Here is a 20682-nt window from a genome sequence, read left to right as displayed (position 1 = left end):
GTTTTAAAAACCAAAAATGTACCCAGGCAGGACTAAATGCCTGGGGACAGGGAGCAGCGAGGGTAGACAAAATCCCCCCTGGCTGAAAACTGCTGGTCTAGAGGGAAGACAGACGGTGACCAAAGAACAAGAAGTGTCATTTCACAGAGAGTCACTGTCCGAAGGGTAGGGCCACAGTTACGAGAGAGCAGTTGACAGAGATGTCAGACTGCACAGCCAGGAACCGAAATGAAAATCAGCTCTCCCAGGTTCTTCTTCGGTAACCACGCAGCGTTTTAATATCTGGATGCAGAAATGTATCATGGAATGCCAAGAGGGAGTTTTTATTTCTTTTTTTATTTCAGCCTCAAAATGGCCCTGCCAACTCAGGGCTCATCCAGGCCACAGAGAAATCAGGGAAAATGGATGTGGCCGAGGCTTTGGAGCTCAGTGAAAAGCTGGTATGTACAGACGGCCTCCGACCCCCTCCTGTCTAATCCCGGGCCCCCTGCAGTCACATTAACCACGGGATAGTTTAACTAAACGTCAACCCTGCGTGCATATTCAGCTGTTAAAATGACTCTGCAAGACCCGTGTACTACCCCAGCACGGGTCCGACGTGCCAGAGCCGGCTTCCTTGAAAAACCGGGGCGTTGGAATGATTGTTTATATCTGTTGTCACTCTGCCCCGGGCTCTCAAAAAGGCACAGTGTAAATAGATGCACGGAAAATGAAAGTCATACTTAAAGCCCCAGTTGCGCTCATTTCCAGAGCGTGTGTTCGTTCTCTGCGGTTTGCCAAAAAAAGAATGAAACGGAATTAGATGTTGGCCGCCGCAAAGCGGCCACCGGCGGCCTCGGGCCAGGCCCCTTATCCACGAAACGCTTTCCTCGTAGTACATGGATATGAGCAAAACACTCGGGAGCCTGATGAACATTAAAGACATGGCAGGTCACGTGTCCATGAAATACCTCTCCCCCAAAGAGAGGGAGAGAGTCAACAAGCTTCGGCAAAGAGACCTCGATCTGGTGTTCGACAAGATCACTCAACTCAAGAACCGGCTGGAGAGGAAAGAGGAGCTTTTGAGAGGCTATGAAAAGGACATCGAACAGCTCAGGTACCATCCGTGTCCCCGCGGAAAGACCCAGATAACCATCCTCCCGTCTAAACCTCAGGGCAGCAGCAGACACCTAGGACCAGACAGGAGGACAGAGGCCTGGGCGTGGAATAACTAAGATATTGGGGGGGATCGGGGGCAGGACGATGACCAGGGCCTGACAGAGACAAGTGTCTCAGCGAGGCAGCAGCCGTCGAAGTGCTCGGTGTTTGCAGTTCTCTCCTCTGTCTCAGTAAATAAGCTGAATCTGTGTGCTGTTTCACCATTTGTGAGCTTTTCATAGTCCCGCCGTATTCTCAGGGGGTGCAGGGCTCCCTCCCCTTTCTGGGAAACTGGGAGGAGCTGGTCACATAGCTCCCCCGCCCCCTCGTACTGCACTTACTCAGCCGATTCACTATTTTATTCTGCCCTCCACTCCCCAAATCTTTGCCATTCTCGCCTGTGTGTAACGAAACCACTAAGTTGGCTGTGTATGGGAGTATCTCGAGAATCCGCCGGGTCGGGGACATTGATGGGGAATGAGAAAGATGAAGGGACAAGAGACTTTGTCTCTCCCACATGCTCAGGCAGAGCAAAGTGTCCGTTCAGATGTACCAGTCACAGGTGGCAAAGCTGGAGGACAATATCTACAAGGAGGCCGAAGAGAAGGCACTGCTGAAGGAGGCCCTGGAGCGCATGGAGCACCAGCTGCACCAGGAGAAGAGGATGAACAGGGTCATCAGGCAGCAGAAGGTGAGAGGTCCCTGCTGGGTGCAGAAACTCCCAGGGGGATGCGGGCGGCGCATTTACTGATGCAAAGGAGGGCGGCAGGATAGCTTTAGCATCGGGTGGACCTAGGTTTAGACCTCAGCTTTACCACTGACCATGTGATCTCAGGCAGGTTTCTTAACCTCTATGAAATTCACCTGTACTTTTTTAAATGGTGGCCATTATGCATGTTTTTATTGTTCTGCCAGGTCCTGAGGGCATATATAGATGGATACGATCTATGTAAATGGATACGATCTCTGAGACTAGAGGTTGGCTCTCGCTGTTGCGAGCTCCCAGAACATAGTAGATACTCAAAAAATATTTGGTGGACGGACGGACAGGTGAATGGGATGGATGGATGGATGTCCTTGAAGAATGTATCTTTTAGTGCAGAACAGACAGGTAACGAGCTTACTTCAGTTAAGTTCCCTGAGGGAGGCTGCCCTCTGACCTGCAAACCTTCCAGACAGCAGACTCCTTGGCCAGTAGCCCCCGGAAATGATCCTGCTCTGAGAAAGCACCGGATGTGGCGCTTCCATGCGCTGCTCTGAATTAGACATCACAGACCTCTGTCTGCGTGTGTCATGGGGCTGCCTCAGGCAGAGGACAGCTTCCTCTCACGCCAGGCAACACCAGGGACAGCTGGGCCAGGGACAGAGCTCCGACTTTTCCTTTGATGTGTCCTCTGGAGAGCTCACCCCTTCTGAGGCGCCCCCCACCCACCACCACCCCAGGGCTTGGCAGACTAGCCCCAAAGCAGAGACACCAGACCACAGAACGGGACAGCAAAGGGCACCAAAAAGGCCATTGTCATGTGCTGGCTAAAAATGTAAGGAAACCTGAGGGTTTGCATAAACAGGCTTCAGTGCATTATTCATGGGCTGCCTTGTTCATACACAATGCGGGGCCGTGCCAGCCTGTTGGGCACTAGTCACCCTTCAGTGGAGAAGGATCTGAAATGACTGGGTGGAATCTGTGCCAGGATCCCCAGAAGAGCTAGATCTGGGAACTTTCAAATGCACGGGATTCACAATTGGGATTTATAAGAACTGTAGCCACAATCGTGGCAGCACCGATGACATTATTTACTGAGCCCTTACGGAGTGGCCACACCCGCGCCACACGCTTCCCCTCCCCCAACATCTCTGCAAGGAACGCTGGCAAGAGTCAGCCCCTTGGAGAGAGGGGAAAACTGAAGCTGACACTCAGTGGCAGAGACAGAAATCCCACCCAGACCTGCCGTCCCCACCCCCCGGTTCGCTTCCCCACCCTTGTCCCTCGCCATCTCCCGGCCAGGGCGTCCCCTCACCCTTCACTCACCGGTGCTCCTGGGGTTTGCACTCCAGGACTTGGGTTTGCACTCAAGGTTTGCTATTAATATGTTGCCAGAAATTCCTGTTTGTCGGACAAAAAAAAATAATCATCAATTTTAAAGTTTTGCGGGATTTGAAAGGGAACTCGTGTGCGTCTGTCTTGGCATCAGTTCCTTCCAAGGAGTATATATTCGTTTTTGAAATGGTAGGTAAAGAAAAATAAAATTCCCTTTTTTGTTTTCAATTTTGCACCTAATAGTTTCGCAAGGAGCCTTAATTTTTTTTCGGTCTCCTGTAGGAAATGTCACCTGTTGATAGAGGTGGCACGTTCGAAGCCCTGGGACATGAAATTACTCCCCTTGAGCTTCAGAACCGCCACCACCCTCCAAAAAAATGTTGTTTGTAGCCTTAACGTCAGAACATCTCTTCACCAAGCAGAACTTTCCAGAATCAAAAGTCATACTTCCATACTAACACTTTTGGCTATGAAAATGAGGCTTGATATAAAATGCTGGGGAAACTTCAGGGCTGGCACTCACAGAGAACCTTGTCGTCAGCCTCCAGTTGCCCCTGGAATGCCCTGGGTCCGCGGCTCTGTCCATGTGACAGAGCGACAATCACAGTAGCCCAGGCCGCGCTCCGTCTAGTCCACTCCCCACATCACTAGAGAAGGCGGCAGCGTCTCTCAGAGTTCGCGGGCGGACTTCCGAGTCCAACGAATAGGATTCGAGCCCCACCTCTGCCCCTCAGTGACCTTGAGGACATGGCTTGGCCTCTGCATCTTAGGGTCCTCAACAAAAACAGCCAAAATGGTAACAATGGGATCCACTTCATGGGGGCAACAGGAGGGTTCGGTGACATAATGCTGCAGTGCCTGGCACCCAGCAAGCTCCGTTACTATGGGGGAGAGAAAAGGCAACTTGTGGATGGCTGGGGGCACGTATTTCTTGCAGAGAGCTTCCTGCCAGCTGACATGCTCAGCACTCCCTGAGCCGCTTTCCGCTTTCCCGGTCCTCCCAAAGCCGGCAGCTCTTTTGTGAACCTCTTTTTCTATTCGGTGAATACATCTAGGGCTACAGCCAGGAAAAGGCCCCGATACTTTCTGTGAATGAGTTAAGGCCGGAATTTCAATAAGAAATCTTAAATGCACAGAAGTTACCATTTGAGAAGCACGCAAGCCCTTTCTTAGCCCTTTTCTTGGGCTCAAAGTGTGAGAAAGGCTGAAGTGCACTGGCTGCTTCGGGCTGGGGAAGCAGCTCTGTTGTCCTGCCAATCAAATCCTAGCCAAGGGGCGTGGCCACAGCGTTGCCAAGTGGTCTCAGCTGGGTGAGAGCCCCTAGCCTTCCTTCTGCTTATTTAACCTCAGATCCCTCACCTTTAAGGCGAGAATAAAAATGCCACCTAAAACTCCCAGCATCCGATGCGATGAGAGCATGTATACGAAACCCTTAGCACACGGAACCACTCGATAGATGCTCTTACACCATCATCATTATCATCGCTGTTCTGTTTGACTCACTATTTTCCAAGATTTCTTTGGGCCCAGGCAGTCTCAAGATCCTGGTTCCCTCGGTGCCACCTGTGTGTTTTTGACCAAGGAGTAGACATTGGTAGATGTCGTGTGGGACGAGAATAGGATGGAGGTGGTGCCCTCGGCCCACACAAGGATGAAGAAGTGAGGTGTGGTCAAGGTGGCGTAGCAGGTGGATAGAAGACGGCTGAAGAAAAACGCCCCCACCTGCTCCCCACCCCCGCCAGTTTTTGCCTCTCGACTCCTGAATCCCAGCATCTCCTAGAAGCCTCAGAGGTGCGTCCCGGCATGGGACAGGTAAGGGCACACTAAACGCTCTCTCGCTCACCTGATATTTTCATTCAGGAACGTGTAGAGGATCACGAACAGAGAAATGCAAAAGAATCAACACCTTGCAACTGCGCCTTCAAAGAGAAAGAGAGGCAGGTATGGAGAGGTTTTCTGACACCAACTCCATATAGTGTTTGCAGAGGGTAAGAGCTTACGGAGTATGAACGCCAACGCGTGCCGCCCAAGGAACAGCCACACACTACCGCCATTCGCACCCCTCCCCCAGCCCAGCCCCCGCCCCCGTGCCCTCCCCGCAATCTGAGCAAATGACCCAAGAGACAAGGAAGCGTCTAACCCAGTATCTCAAGGCGAGAGAGCACAGAGGAAGCGCAAGTATAGTTTTGGCTAATGGGGCAACCATCCTAGGCTCTAAATGATTAGGGGACTTTGAGACAAGGTCATAAGAAAAGAAGGTGAAGGGAGGAGTGGGGAACCCCAGGAACCCCTAACCTAAAAATGAAATAAGTGGATGAAAGTGGGTACAAACTGGAGCCAAGTATGAGGATGACAGAGGGCCAAGTGAGACAACCTCTTCACCTGTCAACGGAGGGAGCCGCGTCTGACTGTGCGCTGTCTGGGAAATGAAAACCCAGAGCAGTACGGATGGACGTGAGGCTCAGAAGTGTTCTCGGAGCAAAGACGGTGTTGGGCTTTCCCTAGAGAGAACGTTGTGCGATACAATGAACAACATCCCTAAGAATAGCGACGCAGTGCTGGCTGGGCCATGTCTGAGAACAGCTTTGAGACAGACCTATGTCATCGCACACGTCCCAGTGAGCTCAGGAAAGTTCAGGAAAAGCAGGTGGGGCGGGGGGCAGGCTCTGCCCTTCAGCACTCAGCTGTCCGCTGATTGAATTGAATCCAGGAAGCTATTTTAGAGCCGTGTTCAAACTGGGGTGCCCTAGAGCCCTTGTGTGCCAGGGAAGGGTGTGACTCCCCCCCACACACACACACCCCTCACTTTCACGAGAGAAGCTCCCCATTATCTGTTTTCTAAGCCAAGTTCTTCGAGGGATTTTGCTTAAGCAAAAGTGTTTTGCTACCAAAAAAAAAAGGAAGGGAGGTTGTTGGTTTGAAACCACTGCTTTATACTATCTGGGAATTTGGATGATGGTGGCTGTCTGCTGAGCTTAGTTCCTCTCAACTAAGTTTGTGATAAATATTGAGTGGCTGCAGGCTCAAGGCCTTTTCCATGGAAAATGCCTGGAGAGCAAGTGTCAGTAAAACACAGGCACACGAGCCTTCATGGACAGTGTCTGAGAGCTGGCTTAGCATCTTTTTGTAAGAATGGAAGAGACTTACAAGCTCCTAACCTCCCGTCCCAAAAGATGGCCTTCCTTCCCCCGTGAGTTTGTGAGCATCCAATCGGATTGCCAGATTTTAAAGGGGGTAAAACTAAACAAAACAGGAAGCCCAGTGAAATCTGAATTTCAGGTAAACAACAGTTATTTAGAATAAATACGTCCCAAATATTGCATGAGACCTATTTACACTAAAAAAAATTTCTTTGGTTTCATTCTGAAATTCAAATTTAACTGAGCATCCTGTGTTCTACGTGGCAACCCCACCAACAAACATGTCCCGAGCACCAAGCAGATGCCAAGGGGGTAGGCGCTGAAGCGGAAGTCGCAAGATGGCAGCCCACAGATGTATTTCATTTGGCTTATGGGTTTTCTTTTTTCTTAAGCAACATTTCAAAATACGGCATTAGCATGGAATACTCTGGTTTTTCAGCCTCTCTGGAAAATTCGGAAGATGTGGCAACACTAGGCCCAGGGTCCCACGAGCCGCCATCTTCCAGGCCCTAAGAAGGCCCCGGGCTTGTGGGTTTGCTGCCGTCCCCACCTGGCTCACCCCACCCACTTCCTTCCCTTCCCTGGCCTCTGTGAGCATCAGGTCAGTGGCCCCAGTGGATGCTCAGGGCTCTCGGAGAGCGTTCCCTTCCCAGCACCCCTGCACATTTACCTGCCGGACTATCAGTCTGTGAGGCAGGCCCCAGCTTGCACCCTCTCTCACTGTTGTGTCCCCCACACCTAGGGGATGCTCTTTCATCAGCAAACGGTCCCTGAGGTGTGGGGTCTTCAGGAGACCTGGGTCAGCAACAGTAATCAAACCCCAGGGGAATGGCAAGCTCCAGATTTGTGGTGATGCTGGCTCCCACACAGGCCCCTGCTGTCCCCACCCGGGAAGTTGATGCTCCTGGCTTCTGTTGTGCCTGGGCCTGGGGGTGCCAAGGTGGATGGACACCCATCTGGATGTCTGTAGCCTCTTCCACTAGTCTGGGAGGCTCTGCTTCCAGCTAAAGCAGACTTGTCCCCCAGAGGAGTGCAGTGTGTCCCCAGGGTCCCTCGGTTGACCAGCGTCCTCCTCTCAGATTCCTCTAGAATCTGGAACAGAGACCCCCTGGGGCTCAGCAGGGCAGGGAGGCATCACCTGAAAGCCGCGTCCCTTCTGCAGACCCCCCCATTCGTCCCTGGGGAAGCCCCCACTCCCCATTCGTCCCTGGGGAAGCCCAACATTCCATCCAAATGGGTGGCATCTAAAAGTTGAGAGAAAAAAATCCATTTTTCTTTGATGCAAAAGGAAGCAGTAAGCTAAATTTGTCAATATTCTTTCTGTATTAAAGAGACGAATGTTTGTAGAGGTCGTGAAGAACAAGATGCAGAAGTCAAATCTCCAGGTGAGCCAGGAGAAATGGGAAAACAGTAGGATGTCAGCAAGACCCCACGGACAGTAATCCCACATCTATTACGTATTGAGCATTTAGTATGCGTCAGGCTCAGAGCTGAGCACTCAATGTGCATTATTTAATCTTCACAGCAACCCCATGGGGTTGGTGTGTTATGATCCCCAGTTATCACACGGAGTGTCTAAGGCTTAGAGACTTTAAGTAATTTGTCCGGAGCCACACAGCTAAGCAGGAGAGCTGGCATGCAACGAGGAGCCGACACCCAGGTGAGCGCTGCTTGCCTTCCTGGAGGTGATAACACGTCCAGGTAATACATCTGATACATTTCTAGCAGCCTTTCTCTTGAATTTCAAGGAAGCATATCCTTTAGAATTCTCTTTTTTAAGAATCAAGTTTTAAATCTGTGGAAACGGTGCCATTCACAATTCAGCCCTAGAACTGGAATTGGCCCAACCCACAATCCCGCTGTGCAGAAGGTAGGAGCGAGCTCTCAGGAAGCTTGAAAACACATTTTAGTTGAATGAGAGAGAGGAGATAGATTCGAGTTTGATAAAAGGCCACAATCATTCTGAGACAACAAAATTGTCATGGGAAAAAAATTCTTTCCTGGGTAAGGGACATTTTTGGAAAACAGAAGCCTCTTCTCAACCAACTCACAGTTGTCCTAAGACTAGAAGGTGGTTACTATCCAGAGCAGGATGCTAGGACAGAGAGCGTCCAGAGGGCCCCCCTAGATCTGAGACCTTTGCCACCCCACAAAGTGGGAATGGCTGGGCGGCTTGTCACTTATCTATTCATATATGTGGCTGAGCCTGGGAGCAGGCAGAAACCACCCCACAGCTAGATTTTGTCTGAGGTCCCCCTGGGGACGTAAGATGACAGAGGAGATAATGGGGTGGGCCCTGGATATTGTAGCAGCATTGGCTGCTCTGAGACAGGAAGCCTGCGGGATTTCAGGCTGTCTCTGGGCTTAACAGAATGCAGGCAGATGGCGGTGCTTCAGCTCAGAGCAAAGAGCGAGCTCCCCATTCTTCCAGCCCCACAGCCCAGACTTAGAAGTTTGGCGTCTAGGACCTCCTCGGTGCATAAAGGTTTGCTCCAGATTGCTTGCAAAGTGTAGCTCAGGGTCTCCTTCCTTCACACTGTGCCTTGACTCCTTAGGGGGATGGAGCCATCATGACCACCTTGAAAAAGACAGGACATGTAACATCTGCTTATAAAAGAGCCTCCATCTCTAGCAGGCTTCGGAACTGGCAGCTCCTTCCTTTTTAAGGCTGTGGGGTTTTGTTTTCTGTCCTCCAAAATGCCATTCGTTGATTTTTTTTTTTTCATTACAGCTAACAGTCTTTTATAATGATTTGTCAGCTGTATGCTAAAATCTTCTAGTTAATAAATATTTATCGAATACCTAGTCTAGGCCACCTACTGTGCTAACCCCTAAGGATGGAAGAGTAAACAAAAAAGTACCCTTCCGGCCCTGACTCATTCAACAAATATTTACCAAGAGCCTACGATGTGGCAGGTACTGTCCAGGTGTTGAGGTTCACTCATGAATTCTCAGTGGTGGCAGTATTACTCCGAGAGAGCGAAAATTTTTTTTTTTTTTTACTGTGTAAAGCACACAGGGATTAAAGCATAGAGAATATAGTCAATAATATTGTAATAACTATGGTGCCAGGTGGCTACTAGACTAATCAGGGGGATCACTTTGTAAGTTATATAAATGACTAACACTATGCCATACACCTGAAACTAATATAAAATAATATCAAATGTCAACTTTAAATAAAAAATAAAAATAAGTAAATAAAATACTCCAAAGTTAAAAATGCATAAAGCACAGATATACATACGGTGCTATCTGTAGTATTAAAATTTCGTAGGTGTGGGAGCAATTAGGAGAAAATGTGAAGAATGCTCATTAGCGAGGGACGATAATGAAAGAAAGGGTGGGAAACACCGGTTTAGATCAAGGAAGAAACGCACAAAATTGCCTTTCTGGCTTACGTTCTTGGGCCATTTTTTAAAAAAATAAATAAGTACTAGGAATGATGAAATCATTACTTTGTACAAATGTTTTGAAGACAAAGGACAGTGGACTAAGCTCAGAAGCATATTTCACGGGGACCCGCCCGTCCAAGGGCCAGCGGAGGCCTCCTGGGAGAAGGGTGGTTTAAACGGAGGCCCGAGGCTGGGTGGGAATGAATGGGCTGGGGTCTTTCCAGAGCCGATGCTTTCAGTCAGTCACCTGCGGCAGGCCTCGGGTTATGTTCTGAGTTAATTTCCATCTGGGCGTCACTATGTTAATGACTGGTCCCTATCCCGGCCTTTTCATTCTAAGAGTGAGCCATGTGGCTCCGAACATCTGTGGACAGAAAAAAAAACGGGGGGGGGGACATATACTAAACCTGGCAAGCTCAGGGAAGGCCAGCATGACGGACCCTACAAACTCAGAGAGCGAAAGTAACCACATAGGATGGTCCAAACATAAAAATTCCTAACTCGAAGCAGGTCCTAGCGGGTAGTCACATCCTAGGCCTGTAGCTTCCTTGACCAAGGTCAGTCCTTACCAGCAGTGAGCCCGTCTATTATCTTTTTGCATCTGAGATAACACACCTTTGAAATGTCAGGGTCATCTCCTTTTCCAGACCCCTCAGGGCCCAACCAGGGCACCAGGGCAGGAGGCCACAGAACCCTCATTGCTGTCTTGCCCCACGTACTCTCTCTGCGTGCTGTAAATGTCAGTTACCAGTTAACATCGTACCCACCAATGGAAAAGAAGCGCGTGTGTCTCTATTTTACTTTTTTATCCACTTCCTGAGATTTCCCTGCTTTGCTTTCTCCCGCCCCCTTAACCCACCACCAGCAGATTTCATGTGACCCTCCTTAGGTCTCCTCCTTGGATTCTAATGTATAAAATAAGCTACAAAACTGCCGTTCTCTGGAGCATTTTCTCAGTCTGTTGAGATTTTACTTCCTGGCAATTGTCAATTTGGCTCAAATAAACTCATAAAAATTCTCTACAGATTTGGACGTTTCTTACATCGACACATGCAAGCTGAATGCATGGTACTCGCCTGTTGTCCCCAGTTGAGGGTGGACCCTCCCAGTGTCCCCTATCCTTCCTGCCCGCACGTGCATTTTCACATTCCCCATTCCCCACCTCTTTCTTTTCCCAGTCAACCATCCTGTCTGCCTTCTGCTGTCCCCACCCTTGTCACTCAAAAAAGTGGACCAAAACTTGCTGCCCGGTGCTTCCTATCCCCAGCTCGTGGGGCCAGGGGGACCCTGGACTGGGGACTCTTTCCTTTTAACAACCTTCCTGGCAGCCAGCCCCCCACACTGGGTCAGGACACTGGCATTTGGGAACCATCCAGAGCCAGCAATTTTATTGAAAATCAAATTAAAAGCGCTATAAAGGAAAGGTGGTTTCAAGGGAAAAGGTTTTGAACTTTTGCTGCCAGCTTTCATTTTCCCTGGCCTCCTGACCATGTTATACTTTGTGGGCTAGTGTAGCAATGTTAGCCCTTCTCGCCCTGGAATGATTTGGAACGCAGCGTCTCAAAACACATCCAAGGCTCCCGCCAGCCACCGGCACAGGTTTCAGGAGGTAATGCTGAAACCTGTCTTAAAGCAAAAAGAGCTCAAACGGTGGTTCAACGGCCCCTTCCATTGAAATCCACCCAGAATCTCCTCTCAGCCCCTGAGGAAGACAGCACGGATATTCTGGTCCCTATTTGACAAATGAGAAAACCAAGGGTCACGTAGTAAGAGGCAGAGCTGAAATTCAACTACCCACAGCCCCCTCCCCCAGGGGTATGTGTGTCCTCATGGTTGGAGTCAAATGTGCAGAATGTAGGGCTGGAATTTGAAGCCCGTTGGAAAGAATCTTGCAAGTTACACTATCTACAGTAGGTGCAGAATGAACTGAGAGAGCCTTAGGTTTGCAATGAATATTGCGGGCAGAATCTATGCAGGCAGAGGGAGGGGGCTTTTGCAAGGACACTGAAGTGAGCGCTTCTTAAAAACTAGAGGCTAAAAAAGAGTCCGGCCTCAAAAGAGAAACGGGTAAACTGTCAGATCCCAAGTATCACATCTGTTACACATACACCTCCTCTCTGCATCTCTCCGAATCTCTGCTGATATTGTCTCTTTCCGGTCATGTGACAGGAAGGGATGACCTCAAGGTCCCCCAGCTCAAACAACCGGGTCAGGAAGCAAGTAGCATCTCAGAGCCCATTAACCCCAAATCCTGAGAGTGAGCATCTGAAAAGTCCAGCCTGTGCCAAATGTCTAGTCAACTGTGACCAGCGCTAGGGTCACACGCATGGCTGCCAGGAGTGGGGACAGTGCTCAGAAAAGGGCTAAACAGGCCCCCTCTCATATCCAGCATTTTCTCCTCCTATGACATCGCCCGCATAAGACACGTGCAGTTCAGTAACAGCTTTTCAGGAGAAAGAAAGAAACTCCATCACAATGAATGTGCCCATCCTGAGAAGCTCTTGGTTTCAAAAACATGAAAAATGTTACCTGTATATCTGGAAGGGTGGACACCAAAATATTTATAATGCTTACCTTAGGTATGATGATAATGGTGGATCATTTTAACTTCCTTTTGCTCATATCTATGTTCTATTTTGTTTTGTTTTACAACATTTTATTTTAAATAAAAAGAACACATTTGAGTGGAATGTTTTGGGATCTCGCTGCAATTCTAGAATTTGTGCTTTTGTTTCTTTTACTCGTTACAGGTTGGAGCCAAAAAAGCCGCCCCAAAGATGGACCAAGAAAGAGAGAAGCTGAAGAGAGATACTTCTAGCAAATCCAGCCAGAGTCTTCTGTTCTCTAAGCCTAGCGGAAGGAACTAGAATTGTCACCACACCCAGCCTTACGTGATCCTCTGTGAGTGAAAGTGACTCTTCTGTGTCAAAATACTAAGATACTTTCGTAGGACTTTAAAGGTTGTTACCCTGGTGTGTTGCTTCCTAAGCTGGTATTTTGTACAATGCTATATTTTGGAGTGTCTGGGGAGAGGGGTTCTTTTTAAAAATACCTACGCACGTGCACATACTCAGGCATATGAAGAATACAAGTTTGAAACCTAGGCTCCTAGGCCTGGTAGATACAATTATGTGGTTCCACGTTTGAGTCGTGACATATCACACATCACACCACCAAGAAGCGCCAAGAAACCCACAGTCAAGAAAACCCGTAATGGACAGGGGCCACAGGACAGAATGGTAACCTCAGGGCTGATGGGGCCATGGTATAGAGCATTTATATCTGAGATTATTTTAATAAATTTAGAATGCCAATCCATTCTTAATGCTTGCATAATAAAGGCTAACATTTATATGGCACTCTGCCATTTTCAAAATACTTCTCATCTAATCCTCTCCCACGCCCTGGGAGGTACATAGTATTATGCTCCGCATTTAATACGTGAGGAAGCTGAGGCCCAGTGGGGTTAAGTGGCCTGTCTGAAATCACACAGCCAATACATTCAAGGGTTGGATCTAGAACCCAGATGTCTAATTCCATCTCCTACTTACCATTAGATGGCCCAGTGGTTCAATTCCCCAGCCATAAGGACAGACCAAGTACCTAGTCACCCAAGAGCACACACTGCCCAGGTGGACACACCCTTGTTTTAGGGTGTGTGGAGAGACCCTCATTCTCTTTGCTCCACTGTCTGCTTCTCCCGTGTTAGGCCCTCTCTCCAGCCACCCAATCCCCTGCTGCCCCTCTGCCATAGCCGGGACCACCAAACACAATGGGAGGAAGGGCCAGAAGTCGTGACTTCTCACTGATTTACTATTTTTTAAAAAGCCACAATAAAAATATTTTGATATTTCAAAACCAGATGCATTCTTTATACTGATTAGAAGGACATAGGAAAAATTATTCGTGTGATATTCCACTGAAGGGCCATCTTACACAGAGTTAGGATCTAAAGTCAGTGAGAAAAGTGAGCATTACCTGACCTGAAAAATACTCTTGAAAATTCTGGAAATTTTTCATAAGGAATCTGATATCATTTATACTGTACCATAATCCAAAAGTCCAAAACAGCAGGTTTTTCTCCAGCACCAGAAAAGATCACTTGGTCAGGCAGTGGTTCAAGCAGCTGGCTCATGTTTTGGAGCCAAATTATGTGGGGGGAAAAAAATGTTGTTTGTTGGTTGAACATGTATATTCGAATTTGTATAAGTTGAATGTAATGCCTATATGACTCTTCTGTATTTTAGGTCTTTCAAAGGACATGTTAATTTTTATCATATGAACATGACAACCCATAATGGCAATTTCTTTTCTTCACCTCTTGAACTAGCTTTTCGGGCATTTCCTCAGCCACACGCCCCTTTCTCTGAGAACGCACCCCACCCCCAATCAGGTTTGCCCTACCTAGCGATGCTTTCTTGGCCACAGCTGGTTGGTTGAGGAGTAGATACCCTACCCAAGCCAGATCAATCAAATTTCTCTTCTAACTCAAGCTGGGCCAATCACCACCTCTTTCTTTGATGTTTGGAGGTGAGACCTTGGAATGCCACACAAGTCATTAGTGGTGCCGGAGCTGAGCGTCTTGGTGCAGTCCCAGGGCTGGGGTGGCCATTTCCCCTCTTGCGTTTGGAGAAACAAAGCCAGTCTTCAGAGAGAAAAGGCTGGGGTAGACATGTAACAAGTGGAGACAAGAAACCACACCCCCCAGGGAGACAGTGCAGCAGAGTCATCTCCTCTCTGTGCTATGTAAATTAAAGGCTAAACGCCTTGATTTCCCAGCCTCCCTTGCAGCTCGGGCCGGCCATGTTGTTCAGTGCTGGCCATTGACATGTAAGTGAAGACCACTGGGAGGGCTTCTCTTCTGGATTAAAAGGCAGGACTTCACTAGGAGAGAGCTTTTTGCCCTTTGTCCTTTTGCCTTGTCTCCTTTGTGTCTCCTGGAGCTCAGACTTGGAGCTGGAGCAGCCATCTTGGGGATCATCGGGTGACAAGCAACGGGCCGAAGCCCACCTCCAAGGACAATGGAGTGGAAAGACGAGAGGGGCCTGGGGCAGCATCCCTGTGTCCTGTACCGTGCCTGAACTGCCTACCTCTGTACTTCATGTTGTATAAGAAAATAAATCACCTATTTAAGCCACTGTAGTCAGGTGTACCTGGTTGTGCTGTGGAACAGAACACTCAAAACCTAGTGCCTGAAAATGACAAATATTTATTATTTCTCATGATTCCGTGAGTCACACTGGGCCCCTGTATTGGTCTGGGCTGGCTGGGCTCGGGCTGGATGGTTTAGAATGACTTCATTTACATGCCTTGTCACCAGCAGGAAAGCTGGGGTAGGACAGTGGTCTCAACTGGGGGAAATTTTTCCCCCCAGGGGACATTTGACAATGTCTGCACACAATTTTGGTTGTCACAATTGGAGGACAGTGGCTCTATTATCATCTAGTGGGTAGAGGCCAAGGATACTGCTAAACGTCCTACAATACACGGGACAGCTCCCCACAACAAAGACTATTTAATCCAAAATGTCAATAGCAACGAAAATGAGAAGCCCTGGTCTCGAAAGGCCTCAGCTGGGACAGTCTGTCTCTGCTTGGCATGATCTCTCACCAGTCAAGTGGCTAGACCAGGCTCTTTCTTATATGGTGAGCTCAGGTTCCCAAGATCAGCAGGACACAGCAAGCACCGAAGCACAAAAACTTTTCAAGTCTCTATTTGCCTTAGGTCTGTTAATTTCCCATCAGACAAAGCAAGTCACATGGCCAGAGTCGGCTTGGGAGGGGCTCCAAATTTTTACAATGTACCCACATCCAGAGTTCTGTTTTCCGAGGCCGAATGTGTTCCAACTGATACTGACGGAGAAAGTTAATTTGCTTCCTGTTGACTTTCTGGCTCCTAGTCTCTTTCCTTCGGAAAGCCAGTTCTGACCAAGGATACCAGGTACCCTTGTATCACTCAAAATTATTTTGTAAACAGCAGAAACCTCCTGTGGCTAAGTTAAGCAGCGAGGGCGTTATCGAAAGGGAATGAGGAAGCTTAGAGAATCGAAGGGCAAGCAAACCTGAAGAGTCAAGACAGGCAGAAACTGGCTTTCCTTCCCCCAGAAAAGCCCCCTTTTTGCTCCAGCTGGCGTGAGTTTCTGTTATTTGCTACCAAAATGACCTTTACGAAGACACTCTGCTTATACAAGGCCCTCTGAGAAGCTACCAACGACATTTCCCCTGGAGTCGTATCAAGGGACAACAAGGGACCTGCAGTCCCCAAACCCTCCCCATCTTCTGAGTCCTTGAGAAGCTAAGACAAACAACTTCCTTCCACCCTCGCCAGTGGCGGCCCATTTGGTTCTCGGATTCGTGACTTTGCAGATAAGGGGCCCTTCGCTAGCAGCTTGGCAGAGCCACCAATGCCTGCTGTTGTGGAAACCAGAATCTGCGGGGGAAAAAAATAGCTTCCGGATCTACATTCCAAAGCATGCTTCTGATAAGCGAGTGGTTTCCAATTTTTTAGGGTCTTAGGAATGAAAGCCGCACTCTGACGCACCCAGCTAAGGCTGCTGTGTTCCTCTGTTCCATTCTGGCGCCTCCTGGAGCCAGAGTTCAGGCGCCCGGTGAGGGTGGACTATCTCCGCTTATCACTTGGCCTCATTGCCATCAAGATGTGCCACTCGCATCCGTCTGCTCAATGTCCTGAGTTATTTTGGGCCAATTCATGACCTTATGTGCCTGCTTTTGTTTTTAAACATTTTTCTTTGCCCATGTGTGCCCCAGGAAGCCATCACAATGCCTCCATCCTGCGGTGTGAAGCCTTAACGGGCTTCTTGCTTTCAGTTTTCTCTCGTTTTTAGCATATTGCTTTCATTTCTAAGACCTTAAGATTTCGGAGGCAGAAAACTTTATCTCATGGCTAAGCGTGGTCTCATCATCATAGAAATCAGAGACGCCCTTTGACTGATAAATCACTTTCATGGTTAAACAACCAGACTTCATTCATTCGGGATGAATGAAGGGTACCTAGTCTGGGTACCTACTATGCTCCAGGTACTTACAATACTGTGCTATGACCTCATGACCTTGACCTTTGCTCCCCTTGCTTTTCACGTTCTCATCTGCCGCTCTCCTGAAAAGGAGTCGAAATCATTAATTTACTGGATACGCTGCATGGCAGAGCCCACCTTTGACATTCATGTCCCCTTTTTTTGGCTTTCTGTGGGATCACTGCTGGGCATTCTGCAGAGAGAACTGTATGCAGCAGCGACCCCCTTCTGAAAGTTTCTTTGTGACTTTCAGCAGTGATTCTCTTTGTGAAGCTTAATAGCTAATAATAGCAAACTTTTTATAGTGTCCTCACCAGCCATCAGACACTAAGCGCAGTCCACACAGTAACCCACTTAGTGCTCACTGTGTGTATCGCTTCTGTGTTGCCTGTGAAAACGATGAGTAGGTAAGTAACCTGCCTGAGACCAAGAGCGCCAGGTCCCAGATTTCATCCCCTAACTGCTCCACTGCCTTGCTTTCCTCAGCAAAGTCCAGGAACCAGCTGGTAATCAGCGAGGACAGGGTTGGCAAACGTCTTCTGTAAAGGGCGAGACAGTAAAAGCCCTTTTTCTGTAAAGGGCCATTTCGCTTTGTGAACCGTAGAGTCTCCGTCAGCACTACTCAACTTGTTGCAGCAGCAGAATACTAAATGAATGAGCGTGGCTGTGTTCCAATAAAGCTTTATTTATAAAAATAGGCAGTGGGCCAGATATGCCAAACCCATGTTAAACGCTCACCCAGACAAGAATATCTGCTATTGCCTGTTGCCTGACAACCGGGGAGCCAGATAATCAGCATCCCCATCATGGTGAGCTTTTGCTATATGCCATGCACTGCACTAAATGCTTTACATAGACACTTTTTTCATTTAATTCTCTCAAGTATTCCAAGAGGAGATAATTATTGCCATTTTATAAGCAATGTGACTGAGCCCAGAAAGGTAAAGTCACTTGCCCAAGGTCACCCCACCGGGATTTTCAAACTCCTAACCATGACACCACACTGCCTCTCCCGGTCGGAGCCCTACACCTGGACAACGGAGAGTTTTGCCAGCGGGTCTGGAGACCTGTCTTCCACTGGACCCGGCATGAAAGAACCAAGCCTTTCTGATCTAAACGTCCTTCCTCTATGCATCCTGGTTTACTAGCCCCCTTCTGAGAGTCACCTGCTTTCTTTAATGAATACCTTAGGTCAGGTGTCCCTGTCCCAGGCACTATGCTCTTCCTTCCAACTGACTCTGCCTATCTGCATTATGCAAATTCAACAATTTCCCTGTCGGTTTCCCAAATTCTCAGGTGCCTCTTCAGCGGCCACATGACGTGTTTATCTGTACCTTCCATTTATTCCTTCCACCCTGTCTGCTGAACAGAGAGCTCTAAATGACCTCTGGGCCACAATGATGCCCAAGGACCATCAGGTCACTCGGCCTCACACCCTATCCGATGCCGCTGGCACTGTCCTCAGAGGAACAGGGAACAGACACTTGAGAGGTTTGTTTTTTAAGGTCTCCTGTTATCTTTTGTGTTGAGTCATGTGGATGCATAGAGGTGTCACTTTAGCAGATTCTCTTTCTTGGTGGTGACCTTCAGACCTGAAAGTGGGCCACCGGATGCTCTGGAGGGGACACTGAAAAAACACCCACTCTGTCCCCGGCCCTCAGGAAGAGCAAGCCATCTTGCATTCATTCAACAGTTTATTTCTCCAGCACATACCTTGGGCCAGGCTCCATGATGCATACTGAGGAGCCAAAGTCAAAGCAGACGGACATGTAAGTAGGTCCCTTGCCCCAGGAAGCTGTGTTAGGCAGAGAGGTGGTGTCGGATCTTATATTAATAGGGTCATCGTGGGTCCTAATGAGTGCTGAGTCTCCGCCAGAGGAGGGTTAGCAGGAAGATTTGTAGCCTCTCTCAGTCTGCCAGCGTGGGGGCCAGCACATCTCACTCTTCAGACTGGCTAGTCCTGCTCCTCCCCGCCGCCCACGACCAGAAGAATTGCAGAATCAGAGCCTGGTGCCCCACACACTTAATGAATATGACTTGATTGCCTGAATGTGGACACGCACTGCTTTCTCAGCGTAGTGGAAGAATCGTAATGAGCTGCCCATATTATCGCCATCTTGGAAGGGGTCCAGGACGACACAGCAGATGCGGCATTGCTGGATTTTAAGCCACAAGGTACACACACATGTACTCTTTGAGAGTTTAAAACAGGCTATAACTCAGGCCTGTTGGGTATTAAACTTGGACACTGGGGGTCTGACCGAAGCAGGAAACACGCTCAGCTTTTTTTTTTCTAGCCTCCTAGTTGGAATATGCAACTCATTCGAAAGATCATCCTGGTTTTCGAGTAGATTCATCACATCCAAGATAACCACTGAGACAGAATTCTATAGACACATGGCTTGGTTCCTAATGACCTGCATGCAAATGCGTCTACCTGCAGCTGTGTCCCCATCATGCCCTCTTCCTCCTGCCCGGCTCAGCCGTCCCATAAGCCCCTGCCTGGCACAGCTCCTTCCCCGTTGCACCCTTTACACGGCTTCCAGACTTAGCAGGAGGTGAGATAGCCCCTGAAACCAACCAGGCCGTGACCCCATTCCCTACCGTCACTCATCCAATTGCCCCAAATGAGTACTCAGGCTGTCCCTAAATCATGACCTCTGTGCATCTTTGTCAATCCATCAAGAGTTTCCTGGTGACCGCAGAGCCTTTGCGATGATTAATTAGTAAGCTGGTATTTATAGTACTAAGTGAGTGCTGCCCTTGGAGCCAACTTTATCTCCGATGGCCTCCCTAATCCCTTCTTGTTTTCCCAGCGCCTCAGGCTGGAGGGACCACCCAGCTCTGGAATGAGCCTCGATATCCACTCCATCTGCCCCATCACCCAAGAGCTCTTCCCAACCTCTCCTTGCTTCTCCTTCCTCTTTTTCCGAGTGCTGTTGTATTTCTTAATATGGTTTTACCCCTCCCCAAAAGACAGTTACACAAGTAGATGTGGGAGGAAGAAGAGAAACATTAAGTCAATGATGACTAAGCCTGCCTAGCTCCCTTGCCGCGGGAATACTGTCAGAATTGGCTCCCTCTCACCCCTGCCTCTGTAAAACTCCATTACCAAGGGTGTGATTTTTCCCTGACGATCATTCTTTCCACATGACCAAATGCTTTAATGCATAACCAGTCCAGGTCATTTCTTTCTGCCCAAATCTACGCTCGCGCCACAGAACTCAGGGTCATTCGAAAGTGATTCTTTCCCTAATGAACAGGCAACCCACCGTTCCTGAGTTTTGCGATCTCATCGGTGCTCAGCAGTTATCTCTGCTTTTCTTTTCTTCACCTCTTCTTTGATTTTTGACAAAGTGCTTTTCCCAACGTGCAATGATCTCCAAAAAAAAAAAAAAAAGTTCGAATAAAACGCAGCCACCAGCATGCATCTCAGGCTTTAGAGCAGATCAACAGTTGTCTTTTACAGGCGGGGCCAGGCCCAAGTCCTACAAATGGGGCAGAGCGCTGTGCAGCTTGAGCCCTCATCCTGTAGTCTGAGCCTCACAGCTCCAGAACCTTGAGAACCTGTGAGAAAATCACCCCAAGAGTTGTTACAAGGGCTCACCCTCCGCAGCGTTTCCTGAGCTCTGCCTGAGTATAAGAGCAACAAGGTCTGCTCCCCTTTTATAAGAGGCAATATATAACGAACAAGATTTCATTTACCTGTGCCTTGTGGAGCCTGCCTGGCCTCCGGAGGGTGGAGTCCACACGGCCAAGTGAGTAACTGACCAGGGCGTTTAATATATACGGCCCGTGTGAATAATGCAAACCAAACTCCAGGTTTCTCATATATATGTAAGTTGTATTTGAAGAAGGCAAACCCTCACCTAATCTCTTCACCTGTAAGTTTGCTCCCACGTCAAGCAGATGCAAAACATTCTATAATAAAGGCAGCCC

The 20682-nt window shown here is 48.6% G+C and overlaps 1 protein-coding gene across 4 annotated transcripts in view; it reads left to right on the top strand.

Moving 5' to 3' along the window:
* Positions 1 to 14864, top strand: part of FHAD1 (forkhead associated phosphopeptide binding domain 1) — a 109072-nt gene extending 94208 nt beyond the window's left edge. For 2 of the 4 annotated variants that reach the window (XM_039842154.1, XM_039842153.1), the window contains 4 exons: positions 345 to 440; positions 876 to 1096; positions 1663 to 1828; positions 12461 to 13024. In XM_039842154.1, coding sequence (XP_039698088.1) covers positions 345 to 440; positions 876 to 1096; positions 1663 to 1828; positions 12461 to 12577 — 600 coding nt within the window. In that variant the 3' untranslated portion in view covers positions 12578 to 13024. Of the gene's footprint in view, positions 1 to 344; positions 441 to 875; positions 1097 to 1662; positions 1829 to 5035; positions 5117 to 7646; positions 7701 to 12460; positions 13025 to 13957 lie in introns of those variants that run through there. The other 2 variants (XM_039842150.1, XM_039842151.1) reach the window with 2 other exon arrangements.
* Positions 14865 to 20682: the final 5818 nt, after the last annotated feature.

This window comes from Pteropus medius, unplaced genomic scaffold (assembly GCF_902729225.1).
Source record: "Pteropus medius unplaced genomic scaffold, Ma_sr-lr_union100, whole genome shotgun sequence".
In the NCBI taxonomy this organism is placed as follows: Eukaryota; Metazoa; Chordata; class Mammalia; order Chiroptera; family Pteropodidae; genus Pteropus; species Pteropus medius.
Note: the sequence above shows the minus strand (reverse complement) of the source record. Positions and strands in the feature narration are given on the sequence as shown.